Raw genomic sequence first — 21,266 nt, forward strand, 5'->3', positions numbered from 1 at the left:
CGCAGGGTTCCAATTCTGCGATATGTGTGGTTCCCAGCACTGGGCTAATCACTCAAGCCTGTTCTGGGCATGGTCACTGACAGTGGTTCTGCGGTTGTCGCTTAGGAATCATTCAAAGTAGAATTGGACCTGAATAAGTCCTTTCTGTCCTTTGTTCCCTCCTCTCTCAGATCCACTGCACGAAGCAGCCCAGAACACCCTACCTACCCCTTAAGGACCTGGACAACTCCCCGGGGAGCAGTCTGCCGCTAGGGGGCGACCGCTAAGAGAGGAATCTGCCTGGCGCGGAATCCGCGGCTCTGGGGGCTTGCTCTGCCTCCAGGCACTGGGAGAGGTGGAGTGAGACTGGGGTGGAGGTGCGTGCTTCGCGGGTGTGAGACAGAGCGAGCCGCCTGGGTGTGAGTCAGCGCGCGGGGGGCTAAGGAGCTCCATGAGTAGTCACGGAATCTCACTCTCTCTCCGCTCCTCCACCCATCCCATTTACAGCGTGCCTCCGGGTCCCAGGCGTGTGTGTGCGCGCACTGCACGATGTCCGATTCCCGGCTCTGAGTGTCTGCGTGGCGAGATGGCGGGGGAGGGGGTGTGTCCCCGTGTATTTCTAAGCCACAATTAGGGTTCTTCTCCATCCCATCCCCTAGGGTGATGTGGGGGTGTGTCCGGGTCAAAGAGCTCCTGCGTATGTGGTGCGTGTGTGGAACCACGCATCGGGGTCGGTAGGGGTGCTTTCGTCTGCTCCCAGTTCTGTCTGGACTGGATGTTGGCGCAGTCTGCGTTCTACCCCTCGGTGTCGGGAGGTCAGTGTGGTAGGGATGTCCAGCCTTCCGGCGGAGTACACGATGAACCTAAGACACCCTTCCATCACCGCCCCCACGCTGGTCAGGCTCCTCACGGAGCGGCCTGCATGGAGAGGGCCTGGGGTAGTGTGTCCCCGAGAGGAGTGAGACCGTGGAGGAGCAGGGGGCGGGCCAGGTCCCCGGGCGCGGTGCGGGCTCGGGGGACCCGCGCGGCTGACGTCAGGCGACTCCTTAAATAGAGCCGGCAGCGCGCTCCGCTCGGCATTTCCCGAGGAGCCGGATCGCGGCCGGCGCCAGCGCCACCGTCCGGTCCGCCCTCCAGCCGGTACAATCGCGCGGCCGCCGAGCGTTCCGTGCGCCGCGCTCCGAGCGTCGGGAATGGGGCTTCGGGCGCTGGGTGCGCTCTGTACCCAGCGCACAGAGGAGCCGAGGAGCGCCAGGAGCCGCCCTGCTGCCCGGAGCCCCATCGCCTAGGACCAGGCGATGTTGGGAATGCAGCCGCCTGTTTCCCGAGGAGCCGCAGCCCCCGGGATCCCGGGGCACGGTGCGCGCCCCAGCCAGCAGCGCCCGGAGAAGACGGCGCCCCCTACACCCGACCCACGCTGCCGGGGCAGAGCCACGCGAGCCCTCTAGGCGACGCAGGGCCACAGCAGCTCCGCCGCAGGTGCCCCCTCGGAAACCATGACCCCCGGCGCGGGCCCATGGAGCCATGGCCTATAGGGTCCTGGGCCGTGCGGGGCCACCTCAGCCGCGGAGGGCGCGCAGGCTGCTCTTCGCCTTCACGCTCTCGCTCTCCTGCACTTACCTGTGTTACAGCTTCTTGTGCTGCTGCGACGATCTCGGCCGGAGCCGGCTCCTAGGCGCGCCTCGCTGCCTCCGCGGTCCCAGCCCGAGCGGCCAGAAACTTCTCCAGAAGTCCCTCCCCTGTGATCCCCACGGGCCGACGCCCAGCGAGCCCAGCGCTCCCAGCGCGCCCGCGGCCGCCGTGCCCGCCCCTCGACTCTCCGCTTCCAACCACTCTGGTTCACCGAAACTGGGTACCAAACGGCTGCCCCAAGCACTCATTGTGGGTGTGAAGAAGGGGGGCACCCGGGCCGTGCTGGAGTTTATCCGCGTGCACCCGGACGTGCGGGCCTTGGGTACGGAGCCCCATTTCTTCGACAGGAACTACGGCCGCGGGCTGGACTGGTACAGGTAAGGAGGGGGAGCCCCTCTCTCTGTGCCAGGTCTCCAGTCATCTCCTCCATCCTTGGAGTCATCTCTGAGTTTTCTCTTCCCCTTCACCCAGTTTGATGGATGGGTTCAGACAACACGTGGCGTGGCGGGTCAGGGGCTCTAGCAGGATTTATCCTGAACTTCCCAGGATTACTGCAAAGGGCGTTCCCTCTTGTCCGCGTAAGGAAAGGGAGATTTCCAGGCGAGCCTCAATGGCAACTGGAGGGCTGGCTCAGGGTTCAGCCTTTAGAGTGGATGGAGCAGGGATCCCAGGGAAGGGGCAGGGCAGGGCAGGCCACGTGCTGCCTGACCCCAGTCCTATCCCCTGACCCTAGGTGGATCTTTTCTGGTCCCTGTACTATGACTCTGTGAAGAAGTCAAGCAGAGACCCCTTTCCGTAGGGGCTCTGCTTCGGAGAGGTCCCCAGGGTTCAGTCAGAATGAGAGGGCATCTGCCGAGGTCTCAAGAATGAGAAAGACCCTTAGGGAGTCTCGTTTGCAGCCCCAGGTATTTGCTGACCCCCCTGCAGTAGGTCTGACCTGGGTCCGTGGTTTTGGAGGAATGGAAAGAAGCCTGGACTCAAGTCTTTAGCTTGAGCAAGTTCCCTCAAGTCTCCCAGCCTCGTTCCGGTCTACCCCAGTGGGCAGAGAAGCCGGGTTTTGCCTTGTCTGCTTCCAAATGCTTTGCTAATGTGCTTTAAAGGTGTAGAAATTCCGCTTAGCATTCAGGATGTGGAATTCGTAATACAGGAGGGCACCTCAAATGAAGGCTGACTGGAGTCTCCTAGAGGGTGGACAGACAGTAGATTGTCCTCTCCTCTGATGCACTGTCAGGATCCAGAGTTACCCAGGCCTGGGGGTGTCTGAGCATACAATGAGTCTTCTATAAGGTAACAGCCCCCCCCCCCCCCGTCCCAAACCCTGTGTGGTGCAGAAGTGTAGGATCAGCACACATAGGCTAAGTCAGGGCGTCCCTGGGGCTGGTATAATGTATGGACTCCCCGTGACATATGGTTGCAGAATTCTCACATTTACTGACCTCTTGAAGACATTCTGGAGACACCTGCATAGTGTGGAGGGGTCATCTGGTAGCTGAAAGAGTAGCTGAGGCTGATTCTTTTATTCTTATAGAAGTAAGCCCATTAGGCAGTGGAGGTTATAGGCATATTGGACAGGGGGCAATTTCACTAGACTCATGGGACTCATCATAGGAAGACCTGGATTTGCAAGAAGAGGGAACTAAGGGTCAATGTGTCACCTTTACCAAGTAGCCTCTGCCTATGGTGGTTGTGGATGTAGGGGCTAGGGATGGGTCACATGCTATCCTCAGGAAGCAGACACACAGTCTGCCTGCAGTGGAGCCACACAGAGGACTGCTGGCCTGTGGGTGGCCCCAGCACCATTTTATCTGGTTTGTGGAATGAGTGGCAGGTAGGGCCCCCTGCTGATGGCCCATTGTGCTTTTTGAGCTGGGACCAGACCACTGGTGTGTCCCATCTAGGTGTATGAGGACACTGTCTGAGCCAGTCCACCCTGGCAAATGCCCAGACAGCAGCACCCAGCCCGAGTGGGTCAGCCACGGCTACATTCAAATGCACGCCAGGGTTTCCTCGATGGACAATCTGAAGATTATGATGAAATCTTTTGCCCATGTGTAGTACCTTTTAAGAATAAAACAGCAACATTTTGAGCATCTGACTTTTAGGTGATGTGTCCTCCAAAAAGCACCTCAATTCTGAACCCAGGTTCTCCTCCCCCTTTCTTTCCTCCACCTCCAAACATACTTGAGGCTTCCTTCTCAGAGCCTGTGTCATTCAGGGATGGCTGCTTTTTATTTTTAACCTTGGCATGTGTGATTCTAAGCCAGCTTAGCTGTGAACCTTAGAGATGGGAGCCATGCCTTTTTTTGTTTCCTTCTTCCCCTAGCACATTTGGATTCTGCTAAAATTCTCAGCTGAGTCTTGGTAGGTTTTATTTAACACCAAGCACACTGACAGCTCCGCTTCTCTCTCTACTCCCCCCCTGCCCCACCACCCTTTATTCCTCCATATTTCTAAAAGAATAATTAGCCCAGAGGTCTGGTCATAACTGCTGTGCTCATCTCTTACCCAGGAAGGCTGGGGAGCCTCCAGCAATCAGGAAAGGGATGTGTGTTCGGTGTTTCTTTCAGTTGCTAATTGACACCCCCAGAGTCAAGGGTTTCCATGGGGATCACCATTTGTGCAGAAGGTGATACTGCCCATTTGGATTCTGTTTCCATCATCTCCAGAACATTTCTCAGAATGTGCCTTATCCTTTAGTATCACTCAAGTAACATGCCTTAATGGCAGAAAGGATGGGGATCTCTGGGATTCTTTAAAAATCCATGTCCTGCTTTTCTTTCTGAATGCCATCAATTAAGCATGGAGGGTGACAGGATGTTCTTCTCTCTGCCACCACCTTGCTCATGACACATCTTGCCATCAATAAAGCCACACTGCCTACCTGGGTGGATATGATCAAGGGGTCCTCATCCCATAATGGCAGACTGTGTTTTCCAAAGGCAGAGTTGCCAAATCACATTGCAGGTAGTGGGTCTTACCATGCTGTGCTCACACTGAAGCCCCTGGTGATACTCTTCTGGGTCAGGGGACCTAAATCCATCTAGACAGTCAAAAAATCAAAATCACCATCCTCAAACCAAATGTGAGACTTCTTTCTGTGGATGCATGGAGATACGATGCTGGAGGCAGAGAGACGTAACTGGAGAGACCTCATCATCAGCCAGAACAGAAGACTCAGCCTGCACCTTCCTTGCTCCTAGACTGAGCCCTTTCTTGGGAGTTGGCTCCGCCGGGCCACCCTTAGAGAGCCCAGCCCGCTATGGTGGGATCCCTCCCATGTCACACATCTTTCTGTGATCTCATCTTTGATGCTTACCTCACCTGTGTCCGACCTGGGGTTCCCCCGATCCAAATTTCCTCCCTAAGACAGCAGCTGAACCTACAGGGTGGGATCCACTAGCTGCTAGTTATGCATAGTGACACCGGCTAATGAGGGAATCAAAACAGGATCACCCGAGCGAGAAGATGCAAGGTGGTCCCCAGATGCTGTGCAATTGGAGGAAAGGGGGTCTTCTTGCATCTCAGCTTCTTTATCATAGAATGGGACCTGTAGTAACCGTTCTGTGGGTGCCTGGAGATGGTTTTGTAGGATGGAAGCTGGTTTTGTAGGATGAAGGAAACACTGCAAGTGCCCTGGAAAATTACTTGGTAGATAAAGATAAGGCAATAATGTTGCCCCTGGTTGCTACTATGACTACTGCTTTGCTACCACACTCCTGTTATCACCATTAGCACGATTCATATTAAAACTATTCATTTCTGTCTCTACAGATGTTATCAAAATGGGGCTGAGGAGTTAGTTGCTAAAAAATGGTTTCATACTTTACTTTTCCTTTCTCTCTACTTTCTTCCCCACTTCTCCCCCTTCCCTCTCTTCCTCTCTTCTTCCTTTCTGTGTCTTCCTTCTTTTTTGCCTTCTCCTCCACTGTCCGCACACCCCCCCACTTCCTTCTTCCCTGTGCATCGATAAAAAGTCTCTTCACCCTTTTGGGTATCAGTTTCCTCACCTTTAAAATGGGCATGTGATATGTCTGCCCTGCTTTACCATCTTAGGAAAGATCACACAAGACAGTCTGAAAAAATGCTTCTAAAAATCTAAGATTATATTTGGGATGCCACTGTTTGATTGAAGTTTGCTTGGGAGAGGGACTATTCAGGGTCTTCATCTTTTTTGTTTAAGCAAAAGAATTTTAGCTTGATTGTGTCTGGTAATCTTTCGACTCTGAGGGGGAAGCTGAGTTTTGTCTAAAACAGCCTCAATTTTGCTTGTGTTCTGAGTTGGCTGTGTGTGTGTGTGTGTGTGTGTGTGTGTGTGTGTAAAGCAAGTGAATCTTTTCTAAATGCATTAAAATGCCAACAAGAGCAAGCTAATATGTGATAATTGACTCTGTGCTCTGGTGTCCAAATTTTGACAGATGAGACTGTTTTGTACATTTTAGACTCCATTTCACAACTCTGGTTATTTACTTGCTCAGCGCCCATGGTGCTTGGGGGACTTATGTAAGGGGGAAAAAAAAAGAGAGAGAGAAAAAAAATAAAAAATAAAGACACAGCATTTGCCCCAGAGGCAATAATCTAAGTGATAGAGAATAAAAGGCATAGAGGGAAATCGATCACATTATCAAGCTCATTTCAATCAAGGAATCGTATTCTAACAGGAAAACCAAACTGGAGAAGCCAACATTAGGACGACATAAACCCAGAGGCAGAAGGTGTTTGTGGGCAGGGGGCTTCTTCCTGCAGCAGCCAATACAACAGAAGCCTTCCCCCTCTCAGAGCAAACTGGTCCCATGTGAGACGGACTGGTCAGCTCTGCTCACTTGGGTGTGCACAGATGCCTACGTGTACACGTGCCCCATGCGTGCACTCACACGGATACAGCGTCTCTGCAGACTTACATCTTTGTAAGGCATTTTCTGCCTTGGTCCAGGGGAGTGTCACACACTCTGATTAAATGAAACCACTGAGTCCCTAAATCCCCCATCCATCTTGCATCTCTCTGTCAGCCTCACAGCACGCTGGAGATATAATAGTTAGTTCCAGCACATGTTCAGTTCTTGTCAGGCACCAAGGAGCATGCAGAATGGGCCAGCAGGGCTGTCACTGCTCAAGGAGGCTGGTTCCACTCCCTGTCCATACACACACACACACACACACACACACTGGAGCTGAGAGGGACAGGAGGAGAACGTGGAATGATGAACGAGATTTCCCCCAGATCTCTGGGATGTGGATATTGAGGTAGAGAAGACCCAGACAGCCACCAAGCTTTTCATCACCGTTGAGCTGTTTGGGGTGTTAACATGTGAAAATATCACTTATCCGAGAACCTATCACCTCTGAGATAAGGATGGGTCTCACCATTGGTGATGGATATCCTGGATTCAGTGACTCGTGGTGCTTCCATATTGGGGAGCCCTTCTCCCCACACCAAGACTCCTTCTGCTTTGGAGATCTGAGTTACCCAGCTAACCTGGAAACTTCTCTGGACCTTCCAAAGAACAAATGAAAGTGACTGCCCAGAGAATGCCCTCCCAGACCCTGCTTCCTCTCTGTAGCCAACAGGGGTCTCTTCTGATTGGTCGAGGAACAGTACCCATTTGGGATTTTTGAATGTCACCCATGCCATCTCCCTGGAAGCATCTATCCTTAAAATCAGAGAAGGTGTGGGCTGATGCCCAGGAGATAAGATGCTATGGTAGGTATGTTCTCCATGGGCTGCTGTCAAGAGGCCCTCCCTGTACTTCTCATGTTTGGGGACACAGGCCAACAGTCCCTAATGGTTTGGGCGCAGGGTTAATGCCAGTAGGTGCTCTTACCTGTCAGTGTTCCTCGCATCTGATACGCAGGACTGTAGAAGAGTGTTCTTGCCTTTGGTTAGGTCTCGGTGAATCATTTTTGAGTGATTGACAGAGTGGGTGTGGAGGGGGCGGCAGCACACAGCTCCCTATTGATCAGATCTGCTGGGAGACTTGGAGGGGAGGCCGTTCCCATGCGTGAGGCCTCAGCAGCTGGGGATGGGAGTAGGTATGTAGATTCATGGGCTGTGAATGGGGGTCTGAAAGGTCACACAGCCAACCTCAACCTGGGAGACTCCCCAACTCCCCCAATGCTGACTGTGAGGCGGGTTAATCCATTTATTTGTCAAACGCCTACCATTGCCAGGCTCCGTGCCAGGCTGCTGCAGGCTGGCTCTGCTGCCACTTTTTCCCCTCCTAATGGGCCGTACTGATGGGCTGAAGTGCTTTGTAGCCCACGAGCAGCTTGACAAGGTGGGTAAAAGCCATCAGTGAGTGGAAATAACTCAACGTTTCAGAGGTAATTGCTGCTTGTCAAGCTACACAGCTGGGCTGTTGGTCCAAAGCTGCACTCCCAAGAGTTTTCTCAGGAGGAGGATGTGACAGGATGAGGGACAGGGGGTTATTACTGAGCATGTTCTTCCATGAGACATGGACCCCGAGGTGCCGATTGGATGATTTGGGGTTTTAGCATCACATGGATTTCCTGGGCACAAATCTATTGGGTGCTTCTTCCCAAGTTGTTTTGACTTGGGGAAGAGTAGTAGTTCCATCTCAGTGCCCAGAGCCACCAGTGCCCATCTTTGCTCCCCGAGGAGGAAAATGAGGGATGTCTGCTCTGAATAGAAGCCTGGGGACCTCCCACTGTCATCTTCCAACTGCTGACAGAGCTCCCACCAATTTGGAGGCAGAGTTTTCTAGACTTGGGTCATTCTCCTGCCACCTTCATATAGTCAAAGCCTGGCACAACTTTTGTTTTTATCTTAATATTTTTGTTTAACCCATTCAAAAATTATAATGGTGGTTATTAGAGGCTGGGGAGAGTCCAGGGGACAAAGGGTTGGGGAAGTGTTGACCAGTTAGATAGGAGCAAGAAGTTCTGATGTGCTATTGCACAGTAGGGTGACTCTAAATAGCAATAATGTACTGTGTACTTCAAAAAACTAGAAGGAAGGATTTGGAATGCTTTCACCATACAGAAATGACATTTTGGAGGACATATATACATTTAACATATATGCATTTAAACATTCCACAGTATATACATGTATTGAAATATCACATAGCACCACATTAGTGTACCCTGTCAGCTTTATGTTACTGTAACAAAATACCTGAGATAATCAATTTAAAAAGAGGAAAGATTTATCATGACTCAGTTTGGGAGGTTTCAGTCCATGGTCAGTTGGTGAGAGTAGATGACAGAGGAGGTCCTCACCTCATGTCTGGAAATAAAAGAGAGAGATAGGAAGGGTCTGGTGTCCAAATGACCTAAGACCTTCCACCAAACACCATCTCTTGAAGGTCCCACCACTTCCCAATAGCACCAAGCAGGGGACCAAGCCTTTAACATAAGGGTCTTTCTATAATTTTTCCAGATCCAAATTATAGCACCATTAATATGTACGATCTACATATTCCTATGTATTCCATTTAAAAATAAATTTAATTTTTTTTAAAAATGTAATTTTTCATAAGAAGCCAGGTTTATTTTTCTTTTGGTTTGTATATTTTAGTATAGCTAATATATTCTGATATATTCATATAATGCAGTTCAAAAGTGACAAAGGATATTCTGAGAAAAAAATTTCCCCTCCTTCCTGTTCCATCTTGTAGCCATGAAGTCCCTCTTTCCAAAAGCAATAATAGGTACCTGTTTTGGGGGGTATCCTTTTGAAGATATGCTATGTGTTTGTAAACCTAACGCATCCTATGCAAATAGGGTTAAAATAAATACTTTTACAAAGCAACTTTATTTTAAAAAACCACCCTCAATGGAAAACCAACCTCATTTGCCATAATTAGAAAATAACCCCAAATGTAGATGGATTGAAAACAAAACAGTGGTTATTGAATTTTTTGCTAAATAGCTTGACTGGAATGTTCCAAGCCTGCAGCGTTCTCTATCTTTATTTAACGGGGTCTGTTAGGATACAAGATTAGGCAGTTAAAGCAATAGTAATATCACTGTGAGACTTTTCTCCTTAATGGAATCAGAGGAATGAAAGTGGAGAAGATAATACATTTTCTCCCTGTGTGATTTGGTGGTGTTTGGAAAGTCTGGGTAGCATGGGATATGAGGGGCACCATCATCATCATGGGAAACATTGATGGAGTTTGCAGAAGATCCCTTAAGTCATTCCAATGAAGGTTCTAGTTTTCTCAGGGTCCTTTGATGTGTTAATGATCGGGAGAGACAGGCCAGAGGAAAACTCAGGACAAATAGGAGCATTAGGAGAAGTGTTTCCACTTGGAATATTTACAAGGGCATCTAACCTTTGGAAGAACCCCAGCTTCCTGAAGAAAGGGTATAGTGGGTACTTAAAGGGGAAAAAAATAAGCCACAAGGTTACCGTGGGTTTCTTCATTGTCCTCACTAGTGGAAATCCACGGTCCCCCCACGATGACCAAATTCACATCTGCAGGCATCAGTGCCCCAAAAGTCAGAGAGAAATTTGTTTCCACTAGGCAATTAGCAACTTGCGGGAACTGGGCTCGGGGGTATTTTTCTTTTAATTCTGAAGTGTGTGTGAGTCACGATATCCTTTAAAAAAAATCTTTGGGTGCAGAGTTTCATTTCTTCTCTTCTGTGACACTTGCCATGAGGCTCAGCCGCAGTGCAGGGTAGGATGTTAGTTCTGCTTTCTGTTTAAAGGCTGAATTGAGAGCAGAAGACAATGCAGTTCTTCACACACCTGTTTCGCTGTGTCAAAGGGGCCCCACCTGGGAAAAGGGTTCCTGGAACTTCCCGTATGTGGTTAACAGAGGCAATTTAGGGGGTGTCTGGGACAGCGGGGCTCCCCAGGCCTGCCTTGAGTTGGACAGTCATCGACACCGATGGGCAGGTGGCTTCTTGCCAGGTCAGAGTTCCCCTAGGCTGGGTAGAACCAGGATCTGGTTAAGCAACTGCTGGTTAAGGAACCAAGATCTACCTGAAGTTGGTGGAGGAATGATCAGGTATTGGAGCAATGCCCCAGGGGGAGCCCCAGTAAGAAGATGGATCTTTTCGAAGAGAGAAAGAGAGAGAGAGAGAGAGAGAGAGAGAGAGAGAGAGAGAGAGAGAGAGAGCAGTCCAAATTCAAAAGTCATGGAGGAAATGAATCAAAATGGAAAGAAATAAACAGAGATTACAGTGGTGTCCTGTTATCAGCAGAGCATGTGTACCAAGACCCCCAGTGGATGTCTGAAACCATGAAGAGCACCAGACCCCCTGTATCTACTACATTTTTGGTGTGTGTGTGTGTGTGTGTGTGTGTGTACATATATGATGAAGTTTGATTTATAAATGAAGCATGCCCAAAAGATCAACAGCAACAATGAAATAGAACAATTGCAACAATGTATTGTAGTAGAAGACACCTGGTCTCTCTTTCTCAAAATATTTTATTGTACCTTCACCCTCTCCACTTCAAGGAAGCATTTGCCACCCGTCTCTTTGGCATATTTCAAATTTCAGTTTGAACTTTGGAGCCATTGTAATGTAAAATAAGGGTTGCATGAACATAAGCACTGAGATATTGTGACAGTCAATCTGATAACTGAGACAGCTGTGAAGTGACTAACTGGCAGGTAGCATATACAATGTGGATACGCTGGACAAAGGGATGATTCCCAGGAGGAGGGATGGGGCAGGGTGGAATGGGAAGGCATGAGGTCTTATCACACTCTTCAGAACAGTGCGTAACTTAAAACTTTGGATTGTTTGTTTCTGGAATTTTCTGTTTCATATTTCTGGACCATGGTGGACCATGGGTAACTGAAACTGCAGAAGGTAAAAACTATATAAGGGAGACATTTAGTAGGAGAGGCAGTTTCAGTACAGTGATGAAAAGCTTGGATTCTAGGATCAGGAGGAGTGTGTTGGAACCTCAGCTCCACCACCTGCTTGGAGTGTATCCACCCACCAGTTGCTTCTCTGTGACTCAGTTTTCCCATCTGCACACTGGAACTAATCATATTAACTTTCAGGTAAGGTCACTGTGAGTATTCACTGAGCAATTGCCACAAAAAAATGATCCAAACATTTCTGGCTCACAGTGTCCAACAAGCATTCTTTGTCTTTATTAGCCATTGATTTCTTCAAACCTTTACAGATTTCAATCCAGAGGGACACGGAGATGAATAGAACACAGGTTCTGCCTCCGAGCTGTTCACCGTGTGGTGGGATTTTGAGATACTCATGGAACGTTTGCATACACGTCAGATGGGGCTTGGTACCATACAGAGATACTAGGAAAGCTACCATGGCTCAGAAAGGAGATGAGATCCAGTGGGAGGAAGTTGGGAAGGCTTCCTGAAGGAGGCAGTCTGTGGTCTGGGCCTCAGTGGGTAGTCAGGATTTCTCTAGACAAGAGAAGTCAGGCATACGGCTGATGAAGATGTGGCCCTGTAGGGATGCTGTTCCTAAATGCATCCACTCCACTGTTTCTCGTCTGGTTACCATCAGATCACAAAACAGTCATTTCAGGTCACTTCAGTTCTGCAGGCATCTATTGACCACCTGCTGTGTGCCAGGCACTGTGCTGAGCCCTGGGAAAATGATAAGGGAAAGAGGATCTCTCTTAAAGAGCCAGAGGGGAAACCAAGTCAGACAGGAGGGATTGCTGAGAGAGAGAAGTCTCTGGCTTTTGTGGGGTCGCTGAAGAGGGGACCCCACTCAGAGAAGGTCAGAGAGGCTTTGGGAAGAGCTGATGCCTATACATTAGGGTGTCTGAGTTGCAGTTTTCTCCACTGAGTTCCCTCTTTCCTCAGAACATTCCAGATCTGACTGCTTCTTGTCATGCAGCATCCAGTCCATGTGTCACGTCTCTGAAGAAGTCCTCCTCCTCCACCTGGTCTAAGCTGGCTGTCCTTCCCCAGTCCTCTCTCTCTTCCACCTCCACTTGTTTTATTGACTTCATACATTTTATCACAACTCAAAATTCTCTTGTTCAGTTTTCTTTTTACTTATGTCTCCCCAATAGGCTGAAAGCAGAGATCTTGTCTGTCTTCTTTATGACTGTATTGTCAAAGCTCAGAGTGGTGCCTGGCACCCAGTAGGTGCTCAATAAATGTGTGTTGAGTGACTTCACTTAGGGATGACTGAAAATCAGCGAGTGGGTCCTCGGGTCACCCATTGTCCCATCTCTTTATTTGGCTGGTGACACTGGTTCTGATGGGATGAGAGGATTTGGATGTTGGTGACTCGGTCATCCACCAGCAGATATCTATTGTGCATCTACAGTGTGCCAGGCACTGTAGTGGTCACTGGGGAGGGAGAAGGGAAACACTTGGTCAAAATCCCTGTCTTTGCTGGGCACGGTGGCACATGCCTATAATCCCAGCAGCTCGGGAGGCTGAGGCAGGAGGATCTCGAGTTCAAAGCCAGCCTCAGAAAAAGCAAGGTGCTAAGCATCTCAGTGAGTCCCTGTCTCTAAATAAAATACAAAATAGGCTGGGGATGTGGCTTAGTGGTCAAGTGCCCTTGGTGCCCCCCCCCAACCCCCGAAAAAAATACCTCTCCTCATGCTGGTTACTTTCTATAGGGGCGGGGAAGAGATGGTCAATGGATAAGCAAAACATCTGTGTCAGCTAGTGGTAAGGATTATGGGAAAGGAGGGGAGAGAGGGTTTGGTCGGGGTCGGGGGAGTTGCACTTCTGAACAGGGTGTTCAGGAAAGGCCTCACCAAGAAGGTGATATTTGAACAAAGACCCAAAGGAGGTAAAGGGGTGAAGTGTGTTGTGATCTGGCTGGAAGAGCATTTTAGAAGGGAAAACAAATGCAAAGGCCCTGGGGTCAGCAGAGTAGCTGGGGTGATGGAGGAAAGCCCTGGGGCCAGGGGAGTAGAGGGAGGTAGGCAAAGAGAAGAGGGACCAGGAGCTGTAGGAAGCAGGGCCTCCCGAGAACTTTGCATTCCCCTCTGACTAATGGGGAAAGAGTGGATGGACTGAATGACATTTTAAAAGGGTCTAAGGAGCTGCTATGTAGGGGGCAAGGACAGAAGCAGGAAGAGTGGCGAGGAGGAGGCTGCCGCAGCAGTGGGGGAGGGGAGGGAGAGGTCATTTCAGCAGCTTGAAGTGCAGTTGTGGGATTTGCAGTGGGTTGCACAGGGGCGAGGTGTAAAAGTGAGGAGTCCAGGGAGACGGAGCTGGTGATGGTGTTGCTGGGGCTGGTACCTGAGCTTTAGCGTGTTTGCCTTGAATATCTCCATCTATTAAGGACATGCAAGCTCTCAGGCCCTTGCAACAGACAGGCTGAGATTTGAACCCAGCACTCTGCTGGCTACAGCCCTGGACCTGACTGGTCCAGCAAGCATCTGTAGGTGTCCCCGAACTAAAGGAAGACAAGAGCGTTACATTTAACTGCAGGCTGGAGTCTTCATTCCCAAATAGGTGGAAGACGGTGGAGTCCCTCTTTCTAGGTGTCTTGGGGACCCTTTTTATAAATGCAGAGTTCTTAGGTAAACTCTTGGGACCCTTTGAATGTTGAATTAGTTTTGCTCCAACCCTGAAAAGTCGTGTGGGTCTCTGTCTGTGCCACTCAGCTTCCCCCTCATGTCCCAGCCTCATCAGTATGCACGGCAAGGTAGCGGCCCTGATGACATTAACAGATTTAGGGGGCTTTTGTGTGTGGTTTCCTTCAAACAGAATTGAACACTGCGGTCCTTCCTCCAGGATAATCGGGATCCGACTCTCCCCGACTTCCCCAAAGCTGCTCAAGCATAGGGAAATGTTCTCTGCTTTGGCAGACTCTTCGCCCCGTGTTTCTGCTTTGATGGTTTTAATGAAGATATGAAATCATCTCTCAGCTTTCATTTTGCTCGGGCGAGATGGCTTAAAGTGGAGGTAGCGTTTTCCAGGATCAATCCCCATTTTCAGAAGTGGTTGGTTAAACTCTGTGCAGTTTATAGCCACTTCTCACTGCAACAGTGTGGGATCTGAATTATTAATTCCTTGAAAAATGAGTTAAGTCATTGCAAAGCTCGGTGGGGGCACCCTCCCTGCTTCAGACGCCCTTTCTGGTATTTTCTCTAGCACAAGCATCTCCATTACCCGGATGTTCCAGGGTAACTTGGCCAGATCTCTGTCTGTCAGTCTTTTCGCCAGGAGGGAAAGAACTCGACTTCATTCAATTGGTTTCTCTCTCTCTCTCTCTCTCTCTCTCTCTGTCTTCCTGTGGGAGAGGAAGAGGAGGAAGCAGGCATAAACAACTCTGAGAGGTACTTCTGTCAAAGCCATTTGTAGGTTCTGGCACTTTGGCATCATTCCGATGACAACTGTGCAAACGAGGTCATCTCTAAAACATGAGCCTCCAGCACCTCTGCTCCATCAAGGTGGCTGATGCCAAAGAGGAGCATGTGGAACAATAGAGAGGTTCCGAGCTGTTTGCATATGGCACTGCCAGCTAGGGACAGTGACCGAACTTCACCGAGCATCTATCCTGTGGAGCAGCGACGGCATCAAACACTCGGTATCCTCAGGGACCCCGTGGACATGTAAAGGAATGAATGATATTGGCTTGGGGACAATAAGACTAAGTGGGGACTTGTCTCAATCAATGACACAAGTCCCATTGAGAGAGGGGACTTGTCCCACTTAGCGACAGCAACCACTAGTCAGTTCCAAATGAAATATTTGGCCATCCCCCTATTGCCAGATCACCCAACTATTTTTTTTTTCTTTCCAGAAAAAGCTTAAAATATGGCCTTTAAAAAACTGTGAACTCTCCGTTTATAATTGTGTCTCATGGATTCTCGACTTTTATAGAACTAGTTTGGGGGCCAGGTGTTACCCGTCATCTGCCATTTCTTGAATCTGACAGGTTGGGCCTTCGAAACAGACACTACTGGTTTCTAATATTGCTTCTGCCACGTATATGCCCTGGGATATGTTGATTCGTCTGTTTAGGCTTTGGTTTTTTTCCTGTATAATGTAAGGCTATCCAGTGTTCCTACCTCATGGGTTGCTGTAGTGATTGGATATAATAAAGCATTCAATTTTATTTTTATTGCTTTGGGTGTCCCTTCTAGCATTGTGTTTGATGCAGGTTTGACCATCTCTAAGCTGATGGCTGTGCCTAGGAGACCAGAGACAGTCCCTGCCATACTTTGGACCTTTGTCAAGGAAGGTCTTATCACTTTGACCAATGAGGAGAACAACCTGGAGCCAGAGTGTCTTACGGTTGGAGAAACCCATTTGGTTGCAGGACTGGACCCCAGGAGGGAGCCAACAGTCTCCACCACTGTTCATCATCCCACAACGTTTGTGCCCACAGAATCCCCGCAGGATGTTGAGTGTGTGAAGCTGTCACTGCTCCGGGCTGCTTCTCCATGGGAAGCTCAGTCACTGCTCCCAGCTCCCAGTGCCTTAGGCACCAGGGCTCAGAGTGTCCCCATCCCTCTGTACGCTTCTCTTGGTGTCAGCCACCTGGATGGTTTAGAAGTGCCCATAGAGTCGTGTTTTAGAGATGACCCTGTTTGCACAGAAGGGGAATGACTTTCTGATTCTGGAGGTGTGGAGTCCACCCAAGGGAGGGAGATCTAGCCAACAAGGAGAGGCTCATGGACGAGGAGGGACGGGCTTTGATCAGGACTGAGCACCTGCAGATAGAGCCACACTGGGCTCATGGTGGCGGAGCTGGAGGGGCAGATGAGACAAAGAAGGCTGGAGGGATGAGTGTGACTGAGCAGAGAAAGTGACCACCTCTTAGGAGAACAAATCTTCACCAGATCTCATCAGAAACGACCTGGTTCTCTTTAAAGTCAAGCAAAGCCTTATGCGAAGCAAGGTCCCGTGGACTTGGTTGTGTGGTCACGATGGAGGGTCTGGGTGAGCCACAGAGGGAGGAGCTGGGAGATCATCCCAGCTGCGTCTTGCCTCTGGAACAATCTGTCTGCAAGCTCCCCCAATCATGAGGTTGTTCTTCCCCAAACCTAACAGATTGTTTCCCAACCTTCAGACATTTGTGTGTGTTCATCACGGCTGGGTTTTGGACATAGCTATAAAAATCCTCATTTACTTTACTTCATCGTAAAGTCCGCTGGTAACTTCTACTCAAAGACATTTGCTTCCAAACAAAACCTTATATCATGACCCTATCTGAGACTCCTCATAACTCCTGCCAGAAATAGAAAGTAGTAAAAAAAAAAAAATTCAGTTATAACCAAACAATGCAATTCCATCCTCATTGGCTCTTCTCTGTTCAGCCCAAAGCAGCCTCTTTCTCTTGTTAAAGAGGGAGATCAGAAACAATTAGAGAGGTGTTAACAGCATTCTAGAACCTCACCAAGACTTTCTTCCTGATGTAATGGGCGACTTGAACAGAGTGAAAAAAGAAAGGTAATTATTCCCTAAGGATGTGGTTAGGTGGCATTTAAAGTGACCCTATGGACCTCCTAATTTTCCTTAATCACGGGTGGAACATATCCTACCCTTTGGGAAATGCTCACCTATCCACTGAAGTCCCTCTTGCTTTGATGTCACTGTATTATTTTATCATATTTGGTTGTCACAGTCCATCAACAGCTTGGGAGGGACTGGCTGACATTACAAAGTCTGAGTGGTTTAAAAAGCTGTGATTCCAATTTAAATTGCAAATGGATGGGGCATCATGGGAAAGCAAATGCAGACGTGAAAAATGGGAAGGAAAAGATCCAGCTCTGCAGTATTTTTAGATCTTTTTATTCCCCCCCCCTCCGGGTAGGTTTTGCATAATCTGTATCTGGACTTTGGGTTTGATAAGTTCCAATATCTGCTCTCTAACATATTGCCTGCGGCCTCACCCAAAGTTTCTTTACAATTCCCATCGAAATCGCCTATGTAAAACCTTTGTTTAAGGCTCCTTGAAAACACTGTAACTGGGATGAATCTCATGGCGAAGGCCTTATGCCAAGTGAAAGAAAGTTATGTACTGTATGTTCCCATTTGTATGAGACTCTCAGGCAGAACCAGAGTGCTGGAGAGAAAATTAGTGGTTGTCAGGGCTTAGGGTAGCAAGGAAGTGGGGGTATGAAGAGGCAGACGAGAATTTGTGTGTGGGGGGGTTCAGTAGGGACACCCTTCAGGACCTGCTCTGTATGCTGATGGTGGTGGTGGTCACATGAATCTATACACATGTTCAAATTTCTTGAGTGGTGAGGTAGCTCAGTGGTAGAGCATTTTCCTACCATGCATGAGGCCCTAGGCTCCATCCCCAGCACCAAGCACGTACACACACCAGGAGTAGAAGCAGAACACCCCCAATAGTATAGTAATTCTGAATATAAAGTTTTTTTTAAAAAATGTACTTTATTTAAAAACCATCCATGAAGGCTGGAGTTGTGGCTCAGTGGTAGAACACTTGCCTAGCATGTGCAAGGCCCTGGGTTCAATTCTCAGCCCTGCATATCAATCAATTAAATAAAGATCCATGTTATGTTTAAAAAAAAAGCATCCATGACAGTAGAACTGGGGAGTGATAGACATCTATCTCATGGCTCTCAGTAGTGATTGCTAATTTTCAGAGTCCCAGCGCTCAAAGTTTTTGGAGTTTACAAGCTTCCGTATCATCCATCTTTATTACGAGTTAGAGTCAAGTATGTAGGTGGCATTGAAATCACCTCCATTCCACCTCCACACTCCTGAACGATGCTAGAGTCTGAAGCAAGGGCTGGGGGCAGAGGGGCCAGCCCAGAGGTCCAGCCCAGCTTCTGCCTCCATCAGGCATGAGGTCAACACCGTGGCAGGCAGCTGGGGGGAGGGCATTTCACTGTCAGAGTCACTGTTGGTGACTATGTAGATTGGGCTTCCCACTAGAGGTCCAAGGAGTCACAGAGAGGGGACCTCAACTCAGGACAGGTTGGGTCTTTGGCACACATGGTGCAAAATAACTTAGCCTGTGCCATCCAGAGGCAAAGACAGAGGTTTATTTAGGAAAGCAGATGCATGTTTAAGGGAGAACGCGGGCTCTCTCAGGAAAGAGACACCTTTTGGGGTAAAGCAAGGAATATACCTTCAGTGGAGAATGCTGGCCATCTCCAGCAGCCCCTTGGTTTATATCTATAGAGGGACAGTTGCTAGGGGCTGGACTAGAGGTGGGGGCAGGGCCGAGTTACACAGTTTTGTTCCAGTTTTTCTAGGTCTTATACATTTCCCTCAGGTTACTTTTGTAGTCAAGGGCATGGGCCCAGGAAGTACAATCACTTTTGACTACAGATGCCCACATGTCCTTCCGCCCAGTACTTTGTAGAGAACCTGTGCTTCCCAGAACCCTATGTGCCACAGGACCCCAGTAAAGAGGGGCCACCAATTATATTCTCTCTTTCTATGGCTTCTAGACCTAGACACTAAGAACACATGCACAGATAACACACACACACACACACACACACCAGCCATTAAAGCCTGGCTGAATTGCTTGCACTTTATATCCACAAGATATCCCTGCATTCTTCCCCAAATCCTACTTTTTAAGAACCTGGGTTAGTTTAAATAATTTTATTTTCTTTAAATGACTAAGTCATGCTTGGATGGTTGTCAATCCCCTCACTTGGGGGTGGTTGTACTGAAGCCACCTGGACTGGCAGCCTAGACGTGGATATTACCCAGCCTGTAAATGACAATTAAATTCCTGGAAGTGACTGCGGTCACCTAGGACCCTGCATGGAGAAGGAGGCCACGAGGTGGGAGGTCACCAGGAAGTACCCTGCAGAGGGATGAGGAAGGGCAGAGGATCGTGTCACTTCCTAAGCCACAGTGGAGCTGAGGACAGGTGCCGGGGCATGCTGGTCTCGTCCACACCTCCTGCTACTCTGATTCTTTGCTATTCTCTAAGGGAAAGGCATGCATTTTCTAACTCTGCCATTTCTTTGTGGTTATTGACCACCTTTGTTTATTTCTGTTTACCTGTTTCAAAAAATATTGTCCCCAATGCATAAATACTTTTATTTGTTCTGATTATAATAGTCATTGATCTATAAGGAAACAAATAAACAAACAAGGAAATAAAGACACATCCATCTGGAAATCGGGTAAAAGAAAAAATACACTCACATGAAAAGTTCTCCAAATGCATTGCTCACTTAAGAGGAATAGCAAAATGAAAAACGTCTTATCTTTCATATAAAAGGAGGGAAAGGAATCATATATATTCCCATTTTCTCATTTATACATCAGTACATTCTGAATGATTATGAGAAACAAATAACAGCAGTTTTCTAGTGGTAGGATTGGGTGGATAAGGAACAAGGAGCAGAAACTGTTCACTATGTGCTTTTTTAATTTTAATTTTTTTTTTGGTACTGGGGATTGAACCCAGGGGCGCTTTACCACTGAGCTACATCCCCAGCCCTTATTATTTTTTTTTAATTTTGAGATGGGCTTTCACTAAGTTGCTTAGGGCCTCACTAAGTTGTTGAGGCTGGCTTTGAACTTACAACCCTCCTGCCTCAGCCTCCCAAGTCTCTGGAATTACAGGTGTGTGCCACTGTGCCTGGCTGCAATCTATATATTTTTTTGTGCTATGTGAATGTATTCTTTGAGAAGTTAAAATGGAAATTGTGCATTGTGGATAAAATAAGAAACTGATAATAGAATTTAAGTTAGCCAAAATTATACTCCTCATTGTAACCATTGTTCAAACTTTGCTCTTTACCATTCCAGACAAATCACTGTATACTTTACAAACCATTTCATACTGCTGTATATATCAGTGTATGTAGTATATATTTTGTGCTTTGTGTGCCATTTTATAACTGGAGATTCCATTTAACAATATCGCATGGATATCTTTCTATGCCACTAAGTATAGATCTACAGATTTATTTAAAATGCTTGCACAGCATTTAGTTGTAGAGATACATCATTATTTAACCAATTTCTTTCCTAAGGGGGAAAAGTCTCTTTTGAAGACACTTCACGCTCTAAGAATAAGCATGCTAGCCTGGCGCGGTGGCAAGCGCCTATAATCTCAGTGGTTCAGGAGACTGAGGCAGGAGGATCGCGAGTTCAAAGCCAGCCTCAGCAACAGCAAGATGCTAAGCAACTCAGTGAGAACCTGTTTCTAAATAGAACACAAAAAGAGCTAGGGATGTGGCTCAGTTGGTCGAGTGCCCATGAGTTCAATCCCTGGTAACCAAAAAAAAAAAAAAAAAAAAAAAAAAAAGACTGAGGCTGTGGCATTATATTTCACTATTAGAATCTAAAAGAGTATTTTTCCCTTGTCAGGGGGCTGGTTTCAACCTTGTTGATACTATTAACCATCTATTTGATTTTTGCCATTCCAATGCATGAAAATTCTCTTTTCAGTTGAAAAACTTTTGCTAGCTATTTAGAAATGTATATCACCCACTTACACTTATTTCCCTCAATTTTTTTTCTGTTGGAGATTTTTTTTTCTATTTTCATAAGAAAATGCTTCTCTAGCAGTCAGAGAAATGCAAATCAAAACCACCCTAAGACACCATCTCACTCCAGTTAGATTGGCAGCCATTAGGAAGTCAAACAACAACAAGTGCTGGCGAGGATGTGGGGAAAAGGGTACACTTGTACATTGCTGGTGGGACTGCAAATTGGTGCAGCCAATTTGGAAAGCAGTATGGAGATTTCTTGGAAAGCTGGGAATGGAGCCACCATTTGACCCAGCTATTCCCCTTCTCGGTCTATTCCCTAAAGACCTAAAAA

At 48.0% G+C, this 21,266-nt stretch overlaps 1 protein-coding gene across 1 annotated transcript in view; it reads left to right on the forward strand.

The window, feature by feature from the left end:
* The first annotated feature begins 1,075 nt into the window (after positions 1-1,075).
* The window catches only part of Hs3st2 (heparan sulfate-glucosamine 3-sulfotransferase 2), an 84,430-nt gene continuing 64,239 nt past the window's right edge, over positions 1,076-21,266 (forward strand). Inside the window, exon 1 of the mRNA XM_046454619.1 lies at positions 1,076-1,988. Within this exon, the coding sequence (XP_046310575.1) occupies positions 1,504-1,988 (485 nt within the window). The 5' untranslated portion in view covers positions 1,076-1,503. The remainder of the gene's footprint in view (positions 1,989-21,266) is intronic.

This window comes from Marmota monax, unplaced genomic scaffold (genome assembly GCF_021218885.2).
Source record: "Marmota monax isolate L192 unplaced genomic scaffold, Marmota_monax_Labrador192_F-V1.1 WCK01_AAM20220418_F8-fsc00086, whole genome shotgun sequence".
Lineage (NCBI taxonomy): Eukaryota > Metazoa > Chordata > Mammalia > Rodentia > Sciuridae > Marmota > Marmota monax.